The sequence below is a fragment of the Porites lutea genome, chromosome 7 (genome assembly GCF_958299795.1).
Source record: "Porites lutea chromosome 7, jaPorLute2.1, whole genome shotgun sequence".
In the NCBI taxonomy this organism is placed as follows: domain Eukaryota; kingdom Metazoa; phylum Cnidaria; class Anthozoa; order Scleractinia; family Poritidae; genus Porites; species Porites lutea.
In genome coordinates this window covers 23,189,754-23,210,407 of record NC_133207.1, presented here as the reverse complement: position 1 = coordinate 23,210,407, position 20,654 = coordinate 23,189,754, and the positions used below count along the sequence as shown (strand labels likewise).

General features: G+C 41.0%; 1 protein-coding gene across 1 annotated transcript; it reads right to left on the bottom strand.

The window, feature by feature from the left end:
• Positions 1-241: 241 nt before the first annotated feature.
• Positions 242-10,532, bottom strand: LOC140944636 (uncharacterized). The gene is made up of 15 exons (XM_073393755.1): positions 10,413-10,532; positions 9,420-9,530; positions 8,579-8,650; positions 7,986-8,121; positions 6,626-6,757; positions 6,315-6,377; positions 5,652-5,727; positions 4,600-4,679; positions 3,199-3,341; positions 3,036-3,045; positions 2,431-2,539; positions 2,111-2,154; positions 1,906-1,982; positions 1,351-1,436; positions 242-411 (listed from the first exon to the last, which is right to left on the bottom strand). The coding sequence occupies exons 2-15, from the start codon at positions 9,461-9,463 to the stop codon at positions 242-244; spliced, it is 1,242 nt and encodes a 413-aa protein (XP_073249856.1). The 5' UTR covers positions 9,464-9,530; positions 10,413-10,532.
• Positions 10,533-20,654: the final 10,122 nt, after the last annotated feature.

Sequence of the window (20,654 nt, the reverse complement as noted above, 5' to 3'; positions counted from 1 at the left end):
TTGGCGAACAGGAAAGACAGGTTCACGTTGCCTGCTAGTGTAGCTAATAATAATAACAGAAAAAACAACAACAACACAGGATTCGTTTTATCCTGCACCCTCGCAAAACCAGCTATATAACAATGCAATTTATAGTGAACTTCATGTCATGAGATTGTTATTGACCGGTGCAAGTTAGGCAAACCGTGCATTCTTTGATTCTTAAGTGTGTGTTAACTTGTACTCGCGTAAAGCTCAAGCTCTAAAAGCATACTACGAGGTAATAAAAAAGCGTACGACAATTCCGCTTGATGAAAATGTTAAAATTTATGGGAGGGTGGTTAAGTTCCAGGACAAGAAAGCCGCCAAAACAAACACGATTATCAATTATATTCTCACCTTCAGGCGGTTTTCGACTGGATTGGCCAGTGTCTGTAAACGAAAACGAATATTCTAATTACGTTACAGTACTTATGGGTTCAGTAAAACTTGATACAATATCTTAGCCATAGGACTGTATTTGTTCGTAGTGATAAGTTAATCATCATCAGAGTCAATAGACCATAGCCTTTGCCAGGCTCTCATTCGGGACCGGTGGCCCGTTTCTCGGAAGACCCGGAAACTTTTCGGGCCCCAAGGCAAATTTTAAAAACAAAACCTGTCGAAAAGCAGCACAGTTCCTAACTCACATACCGGTCAATTTTGCTTTGTCAACGGATAGTTTAATGGTATTATTTTCAAAATTATTGAAACGCTGATCTTCGATGCAAACACAACAAACACACACAGTTTTCCTGGCCCGAAAAGTTACCGGGACATTCGAGAAACAGGCCCCAGGTCCGTTCTCGACTAAATACCTTAGTGCCTGAATAAAAATACTTACGAAATAGGCCAGGGGGTGACGAGGAAGAGGATAAATAGAATGGTAGGGTAGCCTGGGTAGGGTAAGACAAGGAAGGGTGGGAAAAGGAAAGGGGCAGCCGAGCAGAGGATTGAAGAGGGACAATTGGAAGAGAGGTTGTTTACAATTTACAAAACGTTTCCGGAAAATCGGGTTGGAAAGTAAATGGAACATGGAGCACGGTCGTTCCAGAGGGAAATTTTCGGGAGCAACTGAACATCTGAAAAGGTAGTCCTGTTTTTTCCGGACGGAATATTCTAAACGGAAATTTTTTTTCCATTTCTTCAAAGCCATTTTTAAACCAGTTTTACGTCTTCGCGGCCCTTTCTTGGTAAATGAAACTGATTTGTACAAATGATAACCGCGATTCCGAGACGAAATTTACCAGTCCTGAATTTTGCTTTCCATTTGCCCAAACCGTGAACCGACCGGCCTGCCCTTGTAAATGGTAAACAATCAGTGATACAAACCTTTTGGTCTCAAGTTGGCTACACCATCGATAAAATGAGCCAGCGCTGAAAGTTGTTCCTCAAGTTGCTGATGAATTTCATCAATCCTAATGAAAGAAGACACCGAATAGTCTATTAAATGGCTTCCTCGTAATATAAAATAAGACATATATAGACATAGGTAAGTAACTTAGAGAATTGCGTGACTGAATCGCTCGTTACAACCTCAGAGAATTACGTGAATCCCGAGTAGCCACTCACGCACGTCTCGTCCATACGAATCCAGATCTTTTTGGAACTGCGTATTCTTTACACGAATTCGCCTTCAGTCCACACCAAATCAGTGAATCCGCTCAACTAAACCGCATCTTCAGAGTGTCCAGAGTGTCCAGAGTGGTTTAAGGCCCCGTTCATACGAAAACGGTTAAACAGAATATGCGGTTTCAATTTCCGGATTTGTGTGGACGTGGCCTAAAACACGTAAGCGCGCGAGGAGATGAGTGAAGGTGGTCAAAGAAGTTCACCCATAACTAGACTCACAAGTCGCATTATCTCTCACCTCTGTTTGTTCCTCACCTTTCTTCTCGCACACTAGTTTCTCCTTGGAGTCTTTCAATGTCGCCTAGCATCTGTTGATCTCTTTCAGCATTGATCTGTTACAAGAAATAAATATGAAAAATACTATGAATACTTCGCCTATTCGCGGAATATTCTATAATTGACACTGTGTATTTTGGTTTAACTGAGCATATCTTTATGAGCTGTTCCTTCTAATACCAACCTTATCAAGCAGAAGATCTTCTTTCCAGTTCTCCTGCAGTATTTCTGAAAGAAAAGTCAGAGATGAGAGGTGGTCGCACATCGAGGTTGGACTGCATCGGTTTTGTTTATACTACTCCTCTTAACCTTTTTAGTCCAGCCCCAAGAATGACCAACATCAATTTTCTCCAAACAACATCAATACATCATCAAAACAAAAGGTTAGGAGAGTTAAAGAAATGATCAGTCATGGAAACAAATCTTAAAACAAATCTCTGGAAATCAGTCTTGAGAATTTATATGAGAATATCGAGGCTAAAAGAGTTTTTTAAATCAAATTACCCCTGTGCATGTAGTCCAACAGCCGTTTCTCTAGTGAGCCTTGTGTTCCAGCGTTAGCAATCATCGCCTTCCTTGTGGTTTCAATTTCTGTTTCCAGTTGTCTAATGGCCTTAAAAACATACAATAAGCAGCAAACGCAGTAAATTTCCGTTCTCTTTTGTAAAAGAGAAACGTCGCATTAGGAAGTATCACGCCGTAGTCGTGAGTGGACGTTAAAGAAATGTACCAAAGAGTTTGATGTACGTGCAGAGCTGTTGTTTTGCGAATAAAACCACTCACTCTGAATTGTTTTTTGACGTTCATAATGGTTACTTGAAATCTCTTGTTACTACCTCTTACAGTGAAACGATCTCAACCTGGGCCAGCTTATGTGCCAGCCAACAGACACGACCAGTCATGGGCCACGTTCATTACAAAGGAGTCTGAGTTGGCGAGTTCGCTAGCCAATCAACAACGACAACATTTGTTGAAATCTCAGTGTGTTCGTGGCTCCGGGTTAAGTTCGCTGCCTATAATATTTTCAACATGGATTAAGTGAATACTCTCAACATGTCTGCTACAAGACACTTGGGCAATGAAGTAAGGAACATGATCAGTAAACGTACCTGCTTGAATCTTGAGCCAACATGAAAGAGAAAAGAAACAAAATGAGAAAGTGAAATACAATTTGGAAGAACCATAGATTCAAGCCATTTATGTCCCAAATATTCGACGGGGAATCTCCAAGGAAAAAAATATACAAAAGTAGAGTACATTTTGATCTCTAACCTGTGGTTCTCTTTGAGAACAGCTCCTAGCCGCTGACCAGAAGAAAAAATAGCAGTTTCAATCTTTTTTATGTCCTCTGATTGGTTCTTAAGTTGATCCAAAGCCTCGACCCGCCTCTCACGCAACTTCAGGTGTCGCCGAGTCTGTTGGTAAAGCAGCAATAAAAGTCAAGTCTCTACGCACAATATATCCACACTTTGTTAACAAAACAGAGGATAAATTAAAGGGGAGGGAATTGAAATAGATATGTGTACCATGTGTAGTAAGATCAACTGAGTTAAGCTGTGTTACACAGTCCGCTTATCGTGTGAACGAACACAAATAATCGCGTTGACCTCTCCTGTCCACACAAGAACGACATAACGATCATGGCAAGAAGATATTTTCGTAACAATTTTCAGTGTGGACAAGTTCGTTAACGCATTGACATCGTTATGGTGCAGTCAGCAGTGCTACGCATATGATAACAAAAGGGACTTGTGTGGACCGGCTCCTATACCCCAGGGAGGGTGGTGGGGGGGACTCTCAAAAAAAGAGACGGGGATGCTTGTCGTTTCACATAGGGGTGTTTAATTGCAGGTTTGGTCTCAATTAAAGTGTTCGGGACGGAAAGCTAATATTAATATTTTTACCTATACAGTTACCGCTGAGAGGAGAGCGTGAAGAAATGATTATGTACGTCAGCTGTTTCGAGAAAGGTTGTCGGAAAAAGTGCACGCGACAATCCCGAAGGGTATTATAGGTGGTTCTGGTTTCATTGCTCTTCGAAAAAATTTGAAAGAATGGCATGACAGGCAATGGACTTACGCTTGCGAGTGCTAAAGGAAAGCAATAAAAGTAGGTTGGACAGCTACAGTGTCAGGCCTAGGAACAGCGTATTGATCAGATCCCATGTTACCTTTCGGGATTACCGCTTCCACATTTTTTCCGACAACCTTTCTCGAAATAGCTGTATATAAAATAACCAAACGCCGTCATGCTGTCACTGTAGTACAGCTCTCTACAGCTCCAATGATTAGTTTCGAGAATTAGTTAACTGTTTTACTATAATCTCCTTTACGACAGGTCAAAAAAACCTGAGCCACGTACCTAATTTGTCTCTTTTGTAAGCACCCCCATAACCTCCATACGGAAGTCACCCCCGAAGGGAGGAGGCAGGGGTGCTTCCGTCCCAATCCGTAACTTATTAACATGTGATTTCCTGCGTTTGGTATCAGCTACACGTGTTGGCTTCGAGATTTGATTGGTTGTTTGGATTGTCAGCGTGTGCTGCGATTGGCGGGCAATAAAACGCACGCCTTTTTTGGCTTAACCTAAACCAATCAGCAGTATTGACGACACTGCCCAAAAAAGCTCTAATCCCAACTGCCCAAAGCGCTTTGTTAGTTTAATATCACCAACCTGTGGCTCCGCTAACTTGTCCACATCTCTCTGAGCCCTTTCCACGGATGTTTCCAAACTTGCCTTCTTGTTTTTAAGGTCTGCAATATACACAGAAACACTGCCATTTAAAAATCCCTGTATTATGATGCATTTTCAAAGGCCGGATAATGTACGACTAACAATTCACGGGTGGGATGTTTAACCCTCATTACCTTGTAAAAATATATAATTTCTTCCTTTATAACTAATCATATGCAATTAATAACTGTAGCCCTAAAACCCAGAAAACTACATGTAAGACCAAACCCGTCGATCGATGCTTATTTCCGGAAAAGAAACGTTTTTCAATCCAAAACACTGAAAAATAAAGCCCGTACAGGAGGCACACATGCAACTGTTTATTTCAGAAAGTACCCCACCCCAAGATCAAAGGTGAAAACGTACCACGTTGGCAGACTCGAGACGTCCTTGCTCAAACTCTTATTTTCATTGAAAGCGGATTGTACGCGGGCGCGCGCGAAAGACGCACCAACTGATCATCCTCCCGAGTCCGCTCATAGAACAAAAAGAAGCAGTAAACGCCACAAGTAAATCTTTCCTCTACGCATAAAGATGTGTGTACTCGGTATATATAAACCAAAAAGGCAGCTAGGCCACCTAGAGGTTGTTTTTGTTTCAAGATATTTCACTTCAATTCAACGAAAGGAATATGAAACGTGCTCTAGACTGTTTTGACCACGATGCCAGTTTTCCTGATTGGCTGGCATTGTTTCTTACATATTTGCGAACCTAGACGTATTTCCGGTCGTCACTTCTCTCTACCCGACCGGAAATACATCTTCGTTCGCAGGCTAATGGCTGGGCGACACAGTAACAATATCGCATCACACTTTGAAGTCAGTTATATGAAGCGGCTAATTCAAAATATAGAGGAGAAGTTCCTCAGATTGCAGAACAAATGTGAAGGCATTCTCACTAGCCTGCGCGCAGACGTCCCGTGTTTCTTTCGTTGCACCCTTTTTCCGCGAACAACAATGGAAAGAGGAGTTGCACGCAAGCTACTTTCTTACCCACTATGCTTTTTTTCGTTGTTTCGAACTCTTGAGTGCGTTCTTTGAATTGAGCTTCCAGGTCCTTGAAGACCGGCTAAGAGAAAGAAACAATAACAAAATAACAAATGACACGTGTTCTGAATCTCTGTTCGACAAAGCATTTGCAGTGAAACTTCAGAAATTGTTTCCAAAGTTACAACCACTGCGAAAAAAGATAGGAAAAAGAGGAATGGTGTAGATCAGGGCGTACCGTCCGCCCGCCCAGAACACAAAGGAATACTCCTCTAAAATATTCCCTACTTCCATTAAGTTGGAAACACTGATATTAGTCAGCTGCTCTGGTTGGTGTATTTGTTCTGTCGGTCGGTCGGTCATTCGGCAGCTTGGTCAGTCATTTCTTCGTTCGTTGATATCTCGGAAATCCATTGTCCGCATAATTCTTCATTTTTTCATTCCCTCCGTTCGCTATCATATTCGTTTACTCATTCGTTGGTAAGTTTTTTCACTTGGTTGGTTTGTCGGTCGGTCGGTGACTCTGTGACTCGGTCGGTCGTTCGGTCCTCAGTCGACGCTTTTCCTGTAAGTTATCGATTCGTCTATTTCTTGGTTCATTCGTTCATACTTATAGTTAGCAGAGGTTTGTCCGTTAATCATTCCGTTAGCTAGAGCTCACTTACTTACCGTTTTGTCCTCGATTATATCTTTTTTCTTGCCCCTTTCTTTTTCTAATTTTTCAATGCTTTCCTGAGGGGGTAAAAAAAGAGCAATCGGACATTCTTTACTCGAAATTACTGGAATAGCTATCTATTTAAGGAGACCTTCAGGGGACATTTAAACTTAACTTACTTGGCAAGTAAGTCAACTTCGTGAGTTTAACAAAACGCAGCGCAAAATCTGTTAGCCAATCAAAAGCTCAAAAAATGTATAGACAGAACAAAATGAATAGGATAGTTTGGAAAATCTTGACACCTGTTAGTTAACGCACAACTTACTTGAAGAATTTTCAGCTGTGTCTTGAGCTGTTTCTGTAATGTTGTGTAATCCTGTTTAGCTTTCTTCAGCTGTTTCTGTTTTTCAATTATATCCAGTTCATCGTTTTTTAAGTCTTTCTGCAGCTGTGTTCCCTTCAATGAAGACACCACCAAAATAAAAAAACTAGCATATATGAACCACTGAGCAGAGTTCTATCTAGGGTATTTGAGGGGTGGAAGATCCCCCTCCCCCACCAAAAACAAAAATATTGTTATCATTTCAGTATATAAGTAACAATATTGGAAAAATGATCCAGACGTGTCGAGGACGGTGCACACACTGTAACATTTCTCAAAATTGTCTCAAAATGCACCAGATTGCATCTCAGCGCATATTCTTTTAAAACAAATTTCGGGGGGCCATGCCAGCGGACCCCCCTAGGAAGCTCGTGGCCTTTGGCCACTCGGGACTTTTCCCCCAAACGATAAATCCTAGATAGAACCCTGCTGAGTGTTTATGACAATACCTTCGGTTGATAGGTAGGCTGCCATGCTACAGATAGAGTCATAGCACTTCCCAACCTGTTCTCTCTATGTGTTCACTCCCCCCCGCCCCCCTCCCTCTAGATTACAATTAGTTTACTGCTCAGCATTTTCGGGCGGGGTTTCGCTGTAATTTATTGTGAAAATTTTAATAATTAACCGTTGTCGTTGTTAGGGTCGAAATGCATTGGTTTTACGTCACTAAGCTTTGTGGTTGACTTAAGATACCGCGCACACGAAACACGCGACGCGCGGGAAAGATACATGCTAAAAAATCATGTTTAGTTTTGGTCTAGCTTGCGATGGTTACGAGAGTGGCGCGAAATTTTTAAGCTCGTCATGCATGGTATCGATGTCAAACAAAATCACTTGCAAAAGGGCCACTGAAATGAAGTACCAACTTGAGACTGGGCCGTCGATGTTGTATTAAAGTGCATCATGGGACCGTTTTGGGGTACGAATTTTGACCCCGTTTCCTACACTGCCTCCTCAAAACAGTCCCATAGTGCAATGGAACGCAACAACGGCACAGTCCCACGCGCAACCTTTAAAGACAGAAAAAAGGAAAGAAAAATAGAGAAAAAGGAAGCAGTCAGGCGTAACTTCCATGATGCATTACCAAATCTGCATCTAAGGGAACACTATGATATTTTTTTCGTTTGGCCTACTCGCCAATTAAGAATCGAGAAGGGAACTGGAGCCGAAATGCGTCCCGCAATTGCTTCTGGGATCGTTACTAGGGACGCGCGTCAGCTACAGTCCCAGAGGTCTTTGCGAAAGTTAACTCGGTCCAGTCTCCCTCTCGTTTTTATAGTAACGAATTACTTTTAACACTTACATATTCTGTTAGTCTCGCATGTTCAGCTTTTCCTTCAGTTACTTTCTTCGACATTGTTGCCATATATCGTCCATAATCACTCTTAAACTCGTTTACTTCCTTTGTTACGTTGTCACGTTTAGTCTGCAAGGTTTGCCTACGGAAAAAGAAATATCGACATCTTATTTTCCACAGATTTGCGTTAAGATGAAGAGCTACTGTACATGAGGATATAGGGCACTCAGCAAGTATACCTCTATTGAAGGGGGGGGGGGCTTATCATTTCAAACACATTTGAGGGGGGGGCTTAATAGAGACGGGAGGCTTATATAATTTAGCAAAGAAGGCAGTATCAGTTCTCCATAAACAACTAGAATACAAAGTAGGAAAGTTCAAGTACAAGAAGTTGAAGGTCACGCAGCCGAGAATCAAAAATAAATTCGATCTTCCAGTTGGTGAATAAACCATCCCGGATCAGCCCACACGAATTTTTACGGTCGTGATTGATTTATACAGTCTATCATTTATTACTTAAGGATAACATTAGGAGCCCGGGGAGGGGAGGGCTTATTAGAGAGGGGGGGGGGGGGGGCGTATTTTTAAGCAATACTCACCTGTCCTTTCTTTCAGACGACAAAGATGTTTTAGAAGCCTCGATTTCTTTAGTGAACACATCCACAGTTGCCCTGAAAAAAAGACCAATATAGGGATCGATAACACGAAAATTATAAGATTGTGTTTTCTCTTTGACGTTTTGATAATCTATCCTAAAGAAATACTACGCCCCCACCGACGTATCTCCCTAGTGCATGAGTGTTTTGTAAATGAATTACAAAAATCTCATCACTAGCCTGCGAAAACAGCCGGATCAGGCTCCTCGCTCCTCGCCGCTGGGGAAGTTTCGCCTGTACAAATTCCCCCCCCCCCTCTGGCGAAACGTTTCGCCTGCACAAATTCCCCCTGTCGAGAGGTCCCTAGCGGCGTGGAGTAAGGAGAGACGGATGTTTACGCAGGCTATCCCATCGCCAGCAAAACTGAATACTATTTCCCAATCCCGTTACTAGACCCACGGGTTTAAAATGAGACCTCAAACTCAATATAAGCTGAGTGTGTTTATTCAATTTTTTTCTAGCGCGGGGCGTGCGCGGAGCGCCAGACACGCGCGAGGAGGTAAGCGCAAATAGGATCCTTTCTTTCGTCGCGCGTGTCTCGAGCTCAACTCTCATTCCCGCTTGCCTTAAGTGTGCTTTCAATCGCCTGAAAACGCGAAAAAGTAACGCTTGTTCTGCAGGCTTCGTAAACCTATAAGTAAAAATAAACACTTACGAAAGTGCAAGCGGCTGACTAGCTAGGAAGCAGTGAGCGCTAGGCAATTTTGTAACATTCACTTCTAATGGTATTGGTTAGTCTAAGGAACATGCTATTCGACCAGTAAAATAAACGTTTTTATCTTACTTGTGGATTTCCTCTAGCTGCCCCATCTCGTCTTCCATTTCCATGTTTTCAGATCTTATTCGGGCGCACTCTTCATTCTGACGATGTAAAGATTCCTTTGCTCTCTTAAGTCTAAAGATTTAAGGCAGGAGAGGCATGCATTGAATTCAGACAGTTGGAAATGATATGAAAACGCTGTAACTCGTTTAATTCACATCATTCACTAACCTAAGAAAACAGTCCACATTTCACGACGACACGACTGGTTTCCTAACCTCCCACGCAGGCGCACGCGTTCGTGCCCCGCGTGACGAACCCCTAAGAACGTCTTCGTGGGAGGCTGCTAGTTTCCACGAGAAATGACGTCAGAGGAACGAGCGCAGAAATTCCCTACCGATGACGTGTCACTAGTGAAAAGTCGGCTATATCTCTGGCAAATCATTCATCCACGGCCCTTCACTCCCAACCCAAGACCAAAGTTAAACTCCTCCCTGCAACAAGGTTGACACATTTGAGTTGCCAAACCTGAAAAAAGAAATCCAAGTGCTCCCAGCAGGATAGCCTATGCACAGACTCCCCCCTCCCCTCCCCTCAGGAAAATCGGATAAATCTCTATGACCTTCTGACGACTGGTGGGAGCCAAGGCCATATTAACTTTGACCAAAAACAAGTGGTCTTAGTTTAATTCGCAGCTGTGGAAAAATCTTAACTGCATTTTCTAATAAAACATACGCCTACCCCCTCCCACCGCCCCAATTCAAAGACTTCCTTGCAATTTTTGAATATGATTCGAAAATCCTTGCAGCCTCAATAAAGTTCCAATTTTATGAAAAATGGGTTGTCTGAATAACCCTTTAAACTCAAAGAGTGACCAACATCAGTATTCTTATATCAATACATAATCAAGAGAAAAAGTTACGACAGTTTATAAAATGATCAAGAAAGGGAAAATGCTTTAGTCTTTTAACAAAGGACTAACTTCTTAAAAACCCTAATTAGTGGGGTGGTGCTTACATTCTTTCATGTTGTCGAACAACCCCAGTATCTTGTTCCTGAAGTTCAATAGCAGTCTCTAGATCTAGAAATAAAAATAAGAAAATAAGGAGATAACCTTAATCAGAGAATGTCCAAAGCAAACAAACCCAGATCAATAAACAAACAAACAAACAAAACCAGAGGGCAAGGAAACTCGATGAAAAGCAATATACACAGTCTGGGCCCCATGCAGTCACTGGTTTATTCTACAGAACTCAGACTAGGGATTTCAAATACAGTTGAAGCTCTCGTAAGCGACCTCCTCGGAAATTCAAGAAAGTGGTTGAAACCAGAGCTGGTCGCTTACAAGAGTGAGCTCTTGTACGTAAGGGACCGTATCATGAAATGATAGAGGGTGGTCGCTTATCAAAGTTTTAGAAACCACAAACACACTCGTAATGTGAGCTTGGGACGCCTGAGCATAAACTCATTAATAATAATTATTTCTAAAGGAAAAAACAAAAGAACTTTGATAATGTATAACGAGTGTCTTTATATCTGATACAGACAAGGCTAAACTTTACGTTCAATTTTGTAGACGAAAATAACCCCAAGTCCAAATGCTAGTGCAAGAATGAGTCGAATGGTCGCTTACAAGAGCTTAAAAACAAAGGAAAAGTCCAGTTGGGAAGCTAAAAAGTGGTCGCGAACGCTTACGGGAGCTCGAGGTTTTCATCACAAAGTTTAAGTCACCATTCAAACGGGGGTTTCATAAAGGTGGCCGTAAATAGAGCTGGTCACTGATGAGAGTTGTCACAAGGATAGCTTTGATTGTATGCTCTTGATGAAGATATGGACATGAGGTCAAGTTGGCTGGATACTAGCCGAGTACTTTTTTTCGTTTTTTATTTATCGACCGAGAAAAAGTAGTATGTAACATGAAACTATGTTAGATAGAATACGCGTCAGGCTGATTTAGCAACAGAACGGGAACGTCATTTGACAAGGACGGGAAAGCGTGCGGAAAGGACTAAACTCTACTTCCGGTGCCCAATTTGTCGCTCTGCCATTGGTCAAGCCAGTTGTAGTAACATGGTCAAATGTCCCAAGAATCTCCTTCACGATTGGGGTTAACACTTTCAAAAAGTAAAGGTAATAAAGGCAAGATTGTGAGCTTTTTACAACAAAAAGCCGCACTTTGGGAGTCTAGTAAAGGTGAAGACCAGAAAATGTTTCTTTCTGAGAACTCAAGAATATACTGACTTAAATCAGCTCCTATTTAAAACAAGTATGCCAAGTTCATTTACGGCTCTGATTTGGCTCCCCTTTGCACCTCTGTTTAATTAAAGCCGAACAATATCAAAGAAACCTTTTTCTCCTGAGTACCTAGCACCCCTAATGAGGCATTAAATACCTTTATTTTATAACGCTTGGAAAAAGTATGGAGTATTTTAGCTGTGAAAGTTTATTTCACCTGCTTGGTAGTTGTCACTGGAGGAGTCCAAACACCTCGTAATCTGTGATAACGGACTCGTTAGCGTCTGTAAAGAACGAGTCCTCCTGTCCTGGTGGGCACTGATAGGTGCTGCCGAGAATGCTGATACTAACAGGATTTGTGTTTGCATCATTCTGATTATTTAATATCCATAGGTCATTCCCATCACCAAAAGCTGGTCCATAGCTGCTATCACAGCAGATGCCACAACCCTTCCCAGTAATGAGCGACAGTTTGATCGGGTCCAGGCCACTTGGGTTTACAAAGCTGAACAGGAAGGCATGGCGACATAACACATATTCATTATGACCTGTGAATAACAGTCGGATTACACCTGGCATGTATATTCAGACATTATATGTGTTAAACAGTCAATTTCCCATTTCAGTTTCAACCCCATTCCACCTCTCTGATCCTAAACCTATATTGAGCTCGGTTGCCCACACGGATAACTAACCAGGTTGCTCCTTTGCAAAGAATACGAAATTTCGGCCTGAGGCCACCAGCAATAGCTTTTTTAATTCTACCGAAATGGTTTCCCCTGAGAAACGTAGAAATAAGTTAAAGCCAACTATAAAGAAGTTACCAATATCCTGCTCATGGAGTTATCCTGGTTCATGAGTATAATCTATGGTATTAAATCCTACACACTGGTGTTGTACGTACAGGGGCGGATCCAGGATTTTTTTTAGGAGGGGGTGCACTCGTCTCTTGCTCTACTTCAACACCAATAAACCACATAGTTTTTTTTGCGGAATATCATGTGTATTAGAAAACCGCAGGTCATCTCAGGGGGGGGGGGGGGGGGGCGCACCCCCTGCACCCTCCCCCTAGATCCGCCCCTGACGTAGTTAGTGTGGCTTATGCTTACCGGTGGGGCTAAAGTGCAGGTCACAGGCCATAGGACACACACAAAAACAATAGCACACTGGACAAAACTGTTCTGGATTGACGTTTTATAAATATACAAAAATAAAACAAGCCAAGGAACCTCTGAACTTTATCAAATTCCACACATGGAATATATTCACGTTTATCACGCAAGGAGGACCTGCGTACAGCGTATTCAGACTTGGTAACAAAATCACAAAGGTTTGCAAAATCACGTAGTTTCTAAGAAAAAACGAATCGCAAAACGAAGGGTTGTTATGTTAAGAATATCGTGACGTGTTTGTGGATGTTTTGAAAAGCATTAGACGGGAAAACGGAAGAAAAACTTAAGGACATTCTAAAATTTATTTGACCAACTCAAATACGGCAAAAGTTTTCTTCAGACTTTCCTCGTCTTCAACTCTTCTTGCCACTAGATCCGTCTTCCATCTGTTTTGAAGCTCTTTGAAGATGGTGGCCTGTTGCTCGCGCTTCGTACCCTTCGACCCTTCCGGGCTGGGGTGAGCATGCGTTTTCAGACAAACGAATTTACAATGACATCATTTTAATAAGCGTACCAAATCCAAACAAAATGAGAAACTATCAACAATTGAAAAAACTGGACAACAACAAATCTGAATATATCCTTTGCTAGGTAAAGGTGCCAGTAAAGGTGCCGAAAAACGGGTAACTAAAAACGTGTAACTTGTTTTGCAACATTGGTACAAAACGAGTTTGCCTTTTGGTCGAGGGTCGAGGGTCGAGGGTAACTAGTCGAGGGTCGAGGGTAAATGGTCGAGGGTCGAGGGTAACTAGTCGAGGGTCGAGGGTCGAGGGTCGAGGGTAAATGGTCGAGGGTCGAAAAATCCTCCACAATTATTTTTGAACGTCGTCAAATCAAAATTTCGTGTTTACTCGAGTTTCGGGGGCCTGTTTAATTTTTACGTTAACACCTAGGGGCACGTGTATCATTTGTCGTTGTAACACTCGAGTAAATAATATTGAATATTGATAGCACATACCCAATGGTTTTGTTGTCTAATATTTCACTCGCTTATGACTAACGGAGGGTCGAAAAATCCTCCACAATTATTTCTGAACGTCGTCAAATCAAATTTTCAAGTAGGCTCGTGTTTACTCGAGTTTCCGGTGCCTGTTTTATTTGTCTTGTGTTAGTGTTGTTTATAACTTTTACACTCCCACGGTGATGAAGGTGATATTACATTTAAAACATCTAGTGGCACGTGCATCATGAATCGTTGTAACACTCGAGTAAATAATATTGAATATTGAAAGCACACACCCAATGGTTTTCTTGTCTAATGTTTCACTCGCTTATGAAAAGGCTGCTAATCTGCTAACTTTCACCGTTTGTATTTAATATTTCCCACGTCCACTAGTTTTTTCTTATGTGAGACTTGGGTCAGCGTGATTATTTTACTGCCTGTATTAAAGTAGCCTGTTCCAGGCTCCGAGATGGTGGTGGAAAGTCGTTCAGTAATAAGAAATGAGAAAAACGCGCGAGGGCTGGGGAGAGACCACCGCCCCCTTTCCCAAGTCGTGCGCGTCTTATTTTCGCTTTGCTCGTTTTAATACGTCCCCACTGTACTATCTGAGAGCCTGGCACAGGCTAGTATTAAAGACAAAACATGGAAAACTCAACGATAACAACGTGATAAACACAACTTGTCAAATGCCGCATTCACAGACTTCACAGGCTGGCAAACAACTATAGCAAATACTAACAAGAAATTCACACCATCGGTTTAAACCTCTTGAAATTCCGAAATGAAAGCGAAGTACGGAGGAGTAAAGGAAGAGATCGAAAGAATGGTACTTTTAAGGGGTATATATATCCCAGACCCGCTACATTTTCGATTGCCCCGGAAAACGAAACTTGAAACTGCAAATATCACGCAAGTGAATAAGCATGACAATAAGCTTTATCGACTCAGTTAAAAAGTTAATTGGTTACTCCTAATAGAGCGGTTTTCATTTGAGTGTCGAAAAGTAATTGGTTTTGCACTTTCTACACGATGCGATTGGCTTAAAAGATTCGCGCCACCTTTTCATCCAATCAGAAGTAAAACCAAAGCCAATTGTGACGCGCTCGCATGCATTTTCCCGCGCTTTGAGTCAGCCACATATAATTACTTCGAGTTTTGATTGGTTCAATGTCTTGTCTGTGTCCTATGTGATTGGCCAGAGTAATTACTGTGGTTTTTGTTTTACGACACTCAAACGAAAACCACTCTATGTAGTTCCAGATAAATAAAGCTTAAGCTGAAGTGGTGTATCGGTTACTGTAGTTTGCGAAACGAAATGGAGCGAAACGAAACGAAACGAAATGGAAGAAACGAAATGAAAATCTGTAGTCTGCTAGCCTGCGTAGCAAGCGTTTCCAGCTTCATTCCCCTCCCCCTCCACCGTCCTTTCTTTTTTTTTTCGCTCTCGTCCCAACTTTCTCGACGAACTCGCAAGGAAACGCTTGCTACGCAGGCTAGTAGTTTGCGAAATGAAAATCCTCTGGAGAATGCCGACTTCAAATTCAGCGTGAACAACGAAGGAGAAGACGTCAACAAAAAACGGCGGAGCAGAAGGAACATCGCTTAGCACAGCGAAGGCAACGCCGGCAACAAGAGACAGAGGAATAGGAGATTGGAATCAGAGGCATTATGATCGTTTTACACTGTCGAAAACCCAGATTTCTTAGTTTGCCGGTTTCCCCGCCGATATATAGATCAAAGTCTGCAAAGTTCCAGCTCTGTATTACGGCCCGAAGAATAATAATTTTCGGGCGAACTGCACCGGGCCATATTTGTTCTTTGTTTTTTTTCTTTTTCTAAATCCGGACGCACAAATAATGCTAAATCTGCTTTTCAATACACTGTTAACAATAACACCACATAATACGCAAAAAAGAAGAAGAAGAAAAGAAAGAACAACGTATGGACCTTTCAGACGACATTCGCGGTGGGTCACGTAACCTGACCGACAGGGCTTAACTTGAGCGCCTGAGCTTAAGTTAAATTTTTCAGGGCGAAACAACTTTTTGGGGGGAATTTTCTGTTTAGAATATCCGAGTAGACGCAACGAGAATAGACTACGAGTAGTCCGCCATTTTTCCTACAACTACAGATTTTCATTTCGCAAACTACAGAATCTGTAGTTTGCGAAATGACAGTCTGTAGTTTACGAAATGACAATTTACTTTCTCAAAGTTCTCAGTCAGCAGTTTAATGGTATTATGGTGTTTATTGAACTTCCTGTCACGCCTCTTCCCTTTGGTTGCTTTATTTGAGAATTTTTTTTTTTAAAATTGAAAAAAAAATTCAGAAATAATTGTGGAGGATTTTTCGACCCTCGACCATTTACCCTCGACCCTCGACTAGTTACCCTCTACCCTCGACCCTAGACCAAAAGGCAAACTCGTTTATTGTCATTTATGTAGCAGCCTAATTTTCAAAACTAATATGCTTTCGGCGAAAATGTCAAGAGAGCTTATGAATAGCGGAATATTCTGTCTATAAATTGCTACCGCCTAGATAGGCCGTCTGGAGATCCTTATCCGCGCTGTTTCAAATCTCAACTTCTATGTCAGAATCCTAGTTCAGGGTCAATGTGTTCTCATCTCTAATCAGTTTGTACTTTTATATGGAACTTTGAAACACTGAACAGGGGCGTAGCTAGGGAGGGGGGGTCCTGGGGTGCCCGTGACCCCCCCTTGGTAGGCCTTCTTTTGAGCAAACAACCTACAATATTCCATATATTCCATACCATCATTATTATTTTTTTTTTATCTTTGTTTCATTTAAAAATCATCAACTGCTTAAATTCGATCGACGACAAGGAAAAACTAACACACTAGCTAGGATAGATAAGTAATTTCCCTAAAATTCAGATCACGACGAAAGGTATTTTAAGATCGATTATCGAGGAAGCGTAACGAAGAGCTGTTAGTGTATTTTAATGTGTTCAAAACGCCTGTTTCAAAACGTATGTTCAGGGAATTTATGTAAAATAAATGCTGAAAATATAACGTCAAGGAGTAGAGTAACTAAGCATCCCTTAATGTGGCTCTTAGCTTTTTAGCCCCGGCCACGAGGAAATTTTTGTGCTGCTGAGGAAGAGTGATCACGCTCTTGCGATCCAGAGGGCAGGAAAGTTTTTCATCTATGAACACTATGATTTGTCACCACTTGTAATTCTGTCTTTTCTCTGTAAACTGTTTGAAGCAGCTCTAAAACTGTTGAAAATATAGTTGAAAAAGCGTGCTTAATGCTAATTTTACTAATGTTTTCTTTGGCAATACGATCATAAAGTGCACAATTTGGCAGTTAAACGCGAGCGCAGCTGCCTTCAAGCAATTAAGCCCAGGCTTAGCAGATAAATAATAATGAGGTAAAAAAAAGTGCATAGTCATCAAGTGTGCATAAAACATGCAGTTTTTATAACATTTGCTTTTCGATCGAGCAAAACATGGAAAATTATGAAACCAAGAGCCTAGACTAAACTATAATGGGTTCTTCTTCAACAAAAACACAAGACTTGTTACTTCTCTTACCGCCTTTAATATTGCTCGATAACGTTGTGGCACTTCACAAGAAACCCCACTGCCCCGCTAAACTCATATCAATACCTGAGAAGTCTTTTGTGATTGGCTATAGGAGGGGTTTATTAGCATATATGGAACCTTCGAATCATTTACTTGGAGAAAACAGTTTCTTATTTTAAATATCACCTTAAAAGGGGTTAAGGTTGGGTTTTCCATTCTAACTAAGAATTAATAGGTTCTTCTTCAACAAAAATACAAGGCTTGTTATTTCTTTTATTCCTTTTGATTTTACGAACTTCTGCCGGTACTACAATTACATGTGGCACTTTACAAGAAACCTCACTCCCCCGCTTAACTCATATCAATACGTAAGAAGTCTTTTGCGATTGGCTAGGAGCCGCTTATTAGCATATATGGAACTTTCGAATCATTTACTTCGTGAAAACGATTTCCTGTTTAAAATATCACCTTAAAGGGGGTTAAGGTTGGGTTGTTCAGTCAGCATAAAATAAGGAGAGCAAAGAGAGAGAACAAAGTATTGGCTTCTAAACAGAATTTAGACAATGAGAGCGAGGAAGGTACTAAAATAACAGTTACGCTTGAAAATCATGTCAGATCAATTAGTCGATCTACCGAACCGAGGTGTTGAGCTTTTTTTATTGGCTAAACTTTGCAATAAATTATTTATGAATGTATGATTACAAATTAAAAACGCAATACGTGCTGAACAGCAGAAGTTACAGCAACAGACAGACAGTTAAGAGTTACTAGGAGATATTTCATACCATTATCATTGTTCGAATTTTTATCGTTAACATTTCCCTTAAATTTTCAGTTAATAAATTTTCCCCTTGCATGAACGAATACTTTTGTACTTCTCCTGCCCACGCCCCTATGACGTTTCTAACGGTCCGCGGCCGGGTTTTATCCCAGGCAAACTCTTAGAATACGTCGCCTATGCTGTCATTTCTCGCACTCATATATTAAAACCTTCTCAGAGTGCTGGAGCACACTGATAGTCATGATATATGATATATTCGCGAGCCAAAAGCACATTTTTGCGATCTACGCCCGTACAAAAGAACATTTTATAAGTCTTTTAAGGGCTTTTTTGGTAAACAATTACTGCTAAAAATGAAAAAGAAAATCGGGTTGATAGCACAGTACGCGTTAGACATAAACATGGTGACATCAAAGTATAGCCAAAAACTGCACGAGAAATGCGTAGACCTGTCATGTAGCTACGGTGAGAAAACGATTCTCGGAAAATATAATCGAAAATACGTGCTTAACACCATTTTTAAACAGGTGTGTGAAATGTTATCTTTAGCAATAAGATCATAAAGTACACAATTTGGCAGGTAAACACAGGAAGCGGGGTAGAAGCTGCCTGCCGTTAAGCAATTAACAGGCTTAACAGGAAAATATGAGGCAAAAATAAATGCCTGCTATCATGTGTGCATGAAGCAGCCAGTTTTCATATCATTTACTTCTCGATCGAAATAAAAAAGGGAAGTTCTAAAACCAGGAGTCTGCTGTCGGCAAACGGAAACTAGCAGGTTCTTACTCAACAAATAGACGAGGCTTGTTCCTTCTTTGACTGCTTTTAATTGTTACGAATTGTTGGTTACAATTTTATCGCTCGATAACGCTGTGGCAATCATTTTTATAATGACCAGAGTGACTTAAACGTTGTAAAACTCATATCAATGCTTGAGTAAGTCTTGTAATTGGCTAGGAAAAACTCATTAACATTGAACCTTCGAGTTATTTACTTTGTCAAATCGATTTTCTGTCTTAAATTTCACTTTCAAGCTTGGGTTCAGTTGTGTCAATATAAAACCAAGGAAAGCAAAGAGAGAGAACAAAGAATTGGTTTCTAAACCAAATTTAAACAATATCACAATATCATACAGTAACCACTGAAGAGCTTCCACTTTTATAGCCCGCGCGAATGAAATCGGACGAAGGACTTTTCTGGAAGTGTATAACCTCTGTTGCTTGCATTTTCATCGCTTAACAGTATATGTAAATACCAGGATTGTATTTTTTAAGAAGTTATTATTATTATTATTATCATTATTATTATTATTATTATTATTAAATTCTTCACTAGTGTAGAGCTGTTAGTTCATTCTAATGTGTTCAAAACGCTTATTTGAAAACGTATGTTGAGTTTGCGTCAAGATAGCAAAAATTGACAACGCCAGGCCAAGAACATTTTTAATGTGGCTCTTAGGCCCAGTTCAAACCCCGAATTTCACATGTGCTGAACTTAATTCCTATTTTAGTCAACTAAAATAGTTAAATAGGGCATTCGATTCAAACGTCGAATTTAACTCTCAGAACTCTGCCGAATTTATTTCTGTTCGCTGTCAATATTCCCAGTAATATAATAATAATTTACTACAATTCATGCATTAAGTTCGGCAGATGTGCAAATGAATGCGACGTTTGAATCAAAAGTCGACCCTAAGTCGAATCTTCGACTGTTTCGGTCGCAGATACGGCAAACGTCGCATTCAATTTAAACAATCGAATTTAACTGATTCAAACGTCGCACTTCACATGCATTTAACTCTCGCGTTAAGTTCGGCACATGTGAAATTCGACGTTTGAACCGGGCCTTACTATAGCCACACGTGGAAGTGTAAAAGAGTCATCAGGGAGTCTTTTGGTCGAGAGCCCCGGGTCAAGAGCGCAGGAAATTTCCTCATCTACGAACGATAACAGTTTATCCCACTATTGAAGTTTTGTCTCTTCTTGGTAAATCGTTTGTAACACTTCCAAGGCTGGATCGCCCGCCATTGTCTGTCGCCTTCTGTACATTGCAGTATATGCATCGCGGCCATCAGTTAAGTTTCAAACGTTTTAAACTTTAATTTTTGTCCCCTTGCGAGGCCTTGGCACAATAATTGTTATTAAAACCGACATGGCTTAAACTTCCTGTTTAACTTTTTGGTTTATGTATTTTTTTTGCAATGGGCGAACGGCGTACATGCCACAAAAACATGCGGTTTTTTTCTTTGCTTAAGTTCTTTTGACGAAGTAAACATTACTGTCAAACCTTGGGGTGGCGCTGAAAATTCAACAGATGTTTATAATTGTCCGTTTTATTCCTTCCTTTTTTTCGGCAGAACCTCTTCTATAACTTAGTGGTTCTGCAGTAATTAAGAGTTGTTAGTTGTACACTTCTACTTCTTCTTCTTCTTCTTCTTCTTCTTCTTATTGACAATTGCAAGCCCCCTGCAAAGCAACAGCACAGCTGTCCTCTGAGGCCTTTAATAAGTGAGTTTGTTAATGTTCCGGCATTATCCGCCAACCGACCTTTTGACAGAATTGAAACAGTGGGGTATTAAAA

Excerpts from the sequence above, each read along its gene's own strand:
- LOC140944636 (XM_073393755.1), bottom strand. The coding sequence starts at position 9,463 with ATGGAAATGGAAGACGAGATGGGGCAGCTAGAGGAAATCCACAA. Across the intron at positions 8,122-8,578 it reads TCGTCTGAAAGAAAGGACAG|GCAAACCTTGCAGACTAAAC; the intron begins GTGAGTATTGCT and ends CTTTTTCCGTAG. Across the intron at positions 6,378-6,625 it reads CACAGCTGAAAATTCTTCAA|GAAAGCATTGAAAAATTAGA; the intron begins GTAAGTTGTGCG and ends TTACCCCCTCAG.